This window comes from Petaurus breviceps, unplaced genomic scaffold (assembly GCF_028583685.1).
Source record: "Petaurus breviceps papuanus isolate PSGF00001 unplaced genomic scaffold, PetGlider_PUasm1.0 174, whole genome shotgun sequence".
Taxonomy (NCBI): Eukaryota; Metazoa; Chordata; class Mammalia; order Diprotodontia; family Petauridae; genus Petaurus; species Petaurus breviceps.
In genome coordinates, this window is record NW_027185761.1 from 13601772 (window position 1) to 13609063 (window position 7292).

The 7292-nt window shown below is 43.8% G+C and overlaps 1 protein-coding gene across 1 annotated transcript in view; it reads right to left on the reverse strand.

Annotated features, from left to right (window-relative positions):
- Positions 1 to 2523, reverse strand: part of HDAC11 (histone deacetylase 11) — a 51194-nt gene extending 48671 nt beyond the window's left edge. The window contains exon 1 of the mRNA XM_069083771.1: positions 2395 to 2523. Coding sequence (XP_068939872.1) covers positions 2395 to 2396 — 2 coding nt within the window. The 5' untranslated portion in view covers positions 2397 to 2523. The remainder of the gene's footprint in view (positions 1 to 2394) is intronic.
- Between the last annotated feature and the right edge of the window lie 4769 nt (positions 2524 to 7292).

Genomic DNA, 7292 nt, shown 5'->3' on the forward strand with positions numbered 1-7292 from the left:
ATATGCTTCAATATGCATTCAGACTCAATCAATTCTTTCTCTGGAGATGAATAGTATTTTTCATACTAAGTCCTTTGCAATTGCCTTGGATCACTGTATTGCTGAGAACACTTGTCATTCACGTTGCTCATCATGCAATATTGCTGTTACTGGCTACAATGTTCTCCTGGTTCTGCTCCTTTTGCTTTGCATCAGTTCGTGTAAGCCTTTCCAGGTTTTTCTGAGAGCATCCTGCTAGTCATTTCTTATAGCACAATTGTAGAATCATGGGATTTTAAAGATGGTGGGAGATGAGCACTTCAGAAATCACCAGGTCCAAAACTTTCCAGACACTTCTGATCCCTAGGAGGCAGACTATCAAGCACTTCCCCAGTCCCTGGCAAAGGCATCTGTCAGAACTGGAATCCTCCAGAAAAGAACTAAGATGTCTAAATTCCCTATTACTACTGCCTTTGAAGTCAAGAGGACCAAGGTTCATATTCAGCTTCTGATACTTACTACCTGTGAATTCTTGGGCAAGTCACTTGACTCTCTAAGCCTCCCTTTCCTCATGCATAAAATGAGGATGTTGGACTTAATGGCTTCTGCGGTCCCTTCCTCGATCTATAATTCTATGACCCTCACAACTAGAAGGTGCCACAAGAATTATTATTCCCATTTCCCAGATGAGGAAATTGAGACTGAACAAAGTGAAGAGATTTCTCCACAGTCCTTCAGCTGGTATATGTCCGAGGCAGAAGAGGAACCAAGATCTTTCTGATCTGAAGATCAACAACTGTGAATGATGTCAGAGCTTATGTTGTCCTAGCATAATGTACTAAAACTCAGAGTCCCCACTTTGAGATGTCAGAGTGAGGTTTTGTTTAAAGTCATCACAAATTGTGACAATTATCTCACAAAGTTGCTATGAAGAAAATACAATAGGTGAGGAGGCACTTAAAAATGATAAAGTAAAAAAAAATAAAGTTATATAAATGAAGAAACTGGAGCTGTTTATCATACCTTTTCTATTACCACATTTGGTCCCATGCATACGGGGACCCACCTGCCAAGGCGACCTCAGCAGTTCTAACACAAACTAAAGACCAGGTCATCCTCAATATATGTGCATGAGCCACCAAATGATTAATGCTGGAAAAGACCTGTGAGGTCTTCTGCTTTAAGTATATTATCTCACCAAAGAGAAAAGTAAAGCCCAGAAGGACAAAGTAATTTTCCTGAGGTCAAACACTAAATTCATGACAGTCAGAAATAGAACCCAGCCTCTGACTCCCCCATGCTATCTATGTTCCTTCCATGAAACTGTGCTGTGATTTTTAAGACTAAAAACTTCAACAAATCAGAAAGCTTCAGTGTATGCTGTGGGAAAGGAGAAGGGAGGAATAGAGAGGTCTAAAGATGAGAAGCAGAATGTCTTTGCAGTGAAAGAGATGGATTTGGAAGAAACCTACATTTCAAACCCCGGTTCCAGCTCTTACTACATATGACCTTGAAGAAGTTACCTACCTCTTTGAGTTTATCTCCTCTTCTGTAAAATAAGGGGGAATTCAGCTAGGCTATTTAAGTGCTCTTCTAGGTCTACAGCTACTAAATTCTGGAGCCAGAGGCCCAGCTGGGCTCCTTGCGAGCCTCATGTCTCCTCTCCCTGGCCAAAGCTGCCATATGTTCCCCTCTATCTCGGGTCCAGGATCCCTATGGGCCACGGCATCTGCTTTTCCCTCTCCCTCTGCATCTTTGGGTCCAGTCACTGGCTGTCCTTTCGAAAAGCTCCTGTGAATCCCTGTGCCAACCTCTCGCAAGGGCCACCAGCCCAGCCCCCCTGCCCTTTTGTCTTTCTTCCCATTGACCAGAGAAGGCGGTGGACTGGTGTTACATTCCCAGAGTCCCTCAGTGCCTGTATCAGGCTTTTCCTCCCAGAGGAGAAGTTGGGGGTGGGTGGGAGCGGAGAGGGGGCTCAAGGACACAACTCCCCAGAGAGTCTCAACCCTGGGGAAAAAAAATCACAGCCCGCGGGAGTCGACGTGCCTCTGCGGAGGGCAGCCCTGAGGATGCAGAGTCTGCAACCCCCACAGCCCACACCCAGGGACCGGGGCCTGTCACCTAGGCCTGCCACTTCTTGCAGACCCCCGCCCCTGGACCAGCTGGCTGCCTGTCCACGTGGTGGCCCCCACCCCTCCCACGCGTGGAGGAGAAGGCGGGGGCATCCAGCTTCCACTTTCCGAGGCGAGCTCGTGGCAGCCACGACTGCTATCTAGGGGAGGACCGGGCCCGCAACGCCAGGTATTTGGTCAAGCTTCCAGGAGGGACGTAAAGCCTCCCCGCTCCCCTGAGCCCTCGGGTCACTCTTCCCTGGACACAGTACCCCAGCCCAGCCCCAGCCCATACGCTACTCACATCCCCCCGCCGGGCCTGCGGCAGACCCGCCACCTGCAGTCACCGCCCGGACTTTGTACTGGGCCAAGCAGAGGCCGGCGGGGCGAGCGCGGGCGGGGGCAGCATGGGGACACGCCCCCTTACGTCACCGGGGCCGGGGCTTGGGAGAGAGGTCCGCCCCTCCGCAAGGCTGCATCACAGAAGGATGAAAGCCCAAGTCACGCCCAGTGCTGAGATAAAGCCCCACCTACCCCCAAATCACCCATCCCTACTCAATTTCAGGAGGAGGGGCTATATGAGGCCCCGCCCCCCTGTGTAAAATCCATAGTCCTAAGGTTTCCTAATGGGGTTAAAGACACTCACGCCAGAGACCAGCTGCCAATGAATCCGACTGCCTTTCAATGTACGTCTTCTGGCTACAGAGAAGCGTCAGCGGCTAAAGGCTCTGGAAACCTCTCCAAAAATGGATCAAGGATTTGGAGCTGGAAGTGAATTAAGTCAACTTTCACCCCTCGATCTAGAGATGAAGAAACTGAGGCCAGAAAAGTGATGGGACATGAGTAGTGACCACACAGCTAACAACAGGGATTCAAATGCGGTTTTTTCTACTTCTGGTCTAGTACATACTCTGCTGTCTAAAACTTGAGTCAGCATGTTAGAGCTAAAACAGACCACAAAGGCCACCTAATCTAGCTCCCTTTTTTTATCTTGTTTTTGTAAGTGAAAATTTTTTTAATTTATTTTTACTTTTAATTTATTTTTTCCAATCATATGTAATAATTTTTAACATTCATTTTTAAAATTTTGAGTTCCAAATTCTCTCCCTCCTTGAGAAGGCAAGCAAGGTGCATTCATGCAAAACATATTCATACATTGGCCACATTGTGAAAGAAAACACAGACCAAACACACACATATATGAAAAATAAAGTAAAAAAAAAATTATGCTTAGTAGATCTCTCTTTTTAAAAGATGAAGAAACTGGAATCAGTATGAGGAGGAGCGAATTGCCTTGTCTACAGTCACCCGGTGAACTTGCAGGGATAGCCTGGACCCAGGTTTTCTGGCTCCCAGTTCATACTGCTTTAGGGTGGTCCCCACAGAGTCCTGTGGAAGGGAGAACTCCACATTCCTCTCCATCTCAGAGCTCTTCCATGCTTAGCAGGAGGCCTTGAAATGTAGGGAGAGGGGATAGGGAAGAAGGGGGCTGGATTGCAGGGCTGCTGTTGTTGGGGGACAGGAGGCAAGGCCGAGCCACTCAGAATGTTAATGATTGTGGGCACTATCCTGAGGAGGCTTGCTGGAAGGGAATCAGATACAGGAGAAAGGAGGGGAAATGGAACGGGATCAATCACAGGACTCAGCTATGGGGGGGAGGGAGAGACAAGGTCAAGTAAGGGAAGGAACCATAAGATTTAGTATTTGGAGCTAGGGGGCATTGACTCCCAGAATTTTTGCTTTATCTTCATCTTTTTTTTCTTTTCTTTTTTTTTGCTTTTTGGAGGGGGGAAGGTAGGGCAATTGGGGTTAAGTGACTTGCCCAAGGTCACATGGCTAGTTTTTTGTGTTGTTTCTGAGGCCACATTTGAACTCAGGTCCTCCTTACTCCAGGGCGGTGCTCTATTCACTGCACCACCTAGCCACATTCTATCTTCATCTTAGTGGTAGCAAGACTAGGCAGGAAAAAGGAAAGAAATGAGCATTATACAGCACTTTTTATGTGCCAGGCACTTTACAAATTCTTTCTTTTGATCCTCAAAACAGCCCTGGGAAATAAATGCTATTATTATCCCCATTTTACCATGAAGAAAACTCAGGCAGTCAGAGGCTAAATGACTTGCCCAAGGTAATACACTGAGATCAGATTTGAACGCAGGTGTGTCCTGACTCCAGTCCCAGGGCTCTATTCAATGTGCCACCTAGTGACCTCTAGTACAGTATAGTCGAATGGAAAAATCCCTGGATTTGGGATCCAAGGAACTGGATTTGAATAATGATTCTACCATTTACTATTTGTGTGACTTTGGGCAATTTATTTAACTTCTCCAGGACTCAGTTCCTTCTCTGGAGAGAGGACTGGATTAAATATGCTCTGGGGTTTCTTGGACAAAATAGCCTCTGTGGTCCCTTCAGGCTCTAACTCTGTGATGTTTCCCATGATTCTCTCATGGACATATGGTTCTTTTACATGAGTTTCTCTTAAAGTTGACATCTTTTGTCCTTTATAATATAACAACATATTATATATATATATATAATAGTGCATCCTGGCACATTGTGCCCAATGAAGTCATGTATTCACTGGTCTTTCCTCAAAACCAGGAGTCTAGATATATTAAGCATAAAGGATTAAAATGCACATCGATCACATTGGTGGAATTTGTCCTGGGACATGGCCCTGGATCACATATAGAGCAAAATTGCTTCCTAGGAAAAGTCCCTTGAAGACAGCCAACCAATTTACTGAAGAGAGAGGAGAGTTGGTATCAGCAGGCTGCTTATTTAGGCAGTTATTCAGGAGAATTCCCTAATTTGTTCAATACAGTTATTGGAACATAAACTTTCCATTGGGCGTTTTGATTGCATTTCCCTGTGGAGGCTGCAGATATGCCTATTTAGAGATTATTGGGTTGTCTATTGTGGGGTATTCCTTGGTACTTCATAGGGAGGGCATCTCACTGGTTAAGGTTGACTTGGTTGTTGTGGGTGAGTCATCCCTTTGTTCTGGGTCTGTAGGGATGGGGAAAGGAAGAAGGGGAAAACTGTATAGGCACTGAGGCCTAAAGGCACATGAGTATTGTATGTGCCCAACAAGTCTGAGAGTTCCTGAATTCTATCATTTTAGACAGAAGGAGGGATTTCCTAGATAATGTCCACTTCCTGGAAAGTTTAGGGACCTAGCTTTCTTAAGTGAGAAGGGGACTTACTTAGCATCATCATCTTCTCCAACAATCTCAAGTTCAAGAGTTCTAGCATCTAATCTTCTAGAGGAAGAAAAGGGAGTGCTTTGGTATGAGCTTTAGTATCTTGTGGAAAATAAGATTACACATGTGATCCTTGAACCCAAGGACAAGCAAGGGATCAGATCCACAACACAGGGAAGCAAAAGACATAGATTTTGCCCCCCACAGTATTATTGTGTGTTAGTTGGTCAATAAGCATCTTTAAAGTGCTTTCTCTGTACCACAGTGAGTTACTCAAATCTTTCTGGTCTAATGGAAAAGTAGTTCCAGCAATCCTAAATTGACTTCCTTCCATGGGAATCCCAGAGCTCAGGGAAATATTGTAATACTATAATTAGCGGAGGCTTACATATATCTCAGTGGTGTAAGCGAGATTCACCAGAATCTTTAGGGGTTACTTTTTCTAACAACTTTAAATAAATTTCCCTTCCAAGGGGATTATAAGCCATAGGGTAATGCTGTAAACCTGGAAAACTAGCTTATATAGGCCTATGAGAAAGGTGGAACTGAACAGAGAGAAGAGAATCCTATCAGTTCTTTATGGGCAACTATGAGTCCTCTGGGGTTAGGTTTAGATTTTTTGTTTTGGGGTTTGTTTTGGCATGTAGGGCAGGGTTTCATTTTCTGTAGGGTGAAAGAAAGGCCTTATATCTATATCATATGTATGTATATAGATACATATTTACATGTATGCATATACACACATGTGTATGTGTGTGTGTGTGTGTGTGTGTGTGTGTGTGTGTGTACCTTGAGTGCTTGCACAGGAACAGGAGATCCTTTCACCAACATCTGTGGAGATCTAAACATGAGAATATTCTGAAAGTCCCATGCTCCAACTATTCCCTAACCTCTTTTCCTCCCTACATCAAAGCTTACCTGTTTTGCATCCCGTTCCTCCTATATCCAGCTCTCCGTTAGGGAACTGCAACAAAATTAGATCTGGGGATTACTGAGTAATACAATTAAAAAATCTATTCAACAAACATTTATTGAGTACTTACCATATGCAGGTGTAATGGGAATGCAAATTTGGAAGATCTTCCCTGCCCGTAGGCTAAAGTGTACATGAAGCCTGGGGTGGGAGGCTTGTTTTTCAGTAGATACTTTTTGATTGGCCAGTGAGTCAATAAGGTTGTTACAGTTTCTGAGCCAGGAGAAGGCTATATAAGCCCTGATGTGAGGCTTTGTTTTGGGGGCTCACTTTGAGAAATGTTCTGTGATTTGATCTGTATTCTGGGAAGCCGTTTTCCAGGGCCCCCCCCCGGCTTTGAAAAACCCAGATGTTGACTGGGTATGGATGTAATGGTTGGACATTTTGGAAATCTGTCTACTTGATCTGTTTCTGTCTTGAAAATTCTGCCTGTATGCTTTGAAGTTCGGGTGCTGACCTTTTTCCCCTGAACAAGGTAAACGATATATGTCATTGATTAAAGTAAGCTTGTTAACCCATTTTGAGTTGCTTTCCTTTATCAAAGCAGATCCAAGAACCTGTGTGAGCAGCCACCCTGGGGACGCCGGGGTGCTTGCTGCTACAACAGGGTTATATTAGGACTTGAGTGAAATGCAAAGTTAGATAAGACAAAATTCCTGCTCATGGAGCTTATGGTCTAGTAGAAGTGTACAACATCCATAAAAAGCCAGAATTCAAAATAATGCAAAAAGAAATACAAATTAAAAGGCTAGGATTCAAAAAGAAATGTAGATTAAAAGGCTAATAATCAAAATAATACAAAAAGGCAAATGAAAAGGCTAGAAATCACAGTTTTACAAGAAGAAATACAAATTAAATGGGTCGAAATAAAAATGATACAAGAAGAAATAGAAATTAAAAGATTAGAATTCAAAAATAATAAAAAATATATAAATTAAGAGGCTAAAAATAAAAATAATACAAAAAAAGGAATATGAAATAAAAGGCTAGAGATCAAAATAACAAAAAGAAATATAAGTAAAG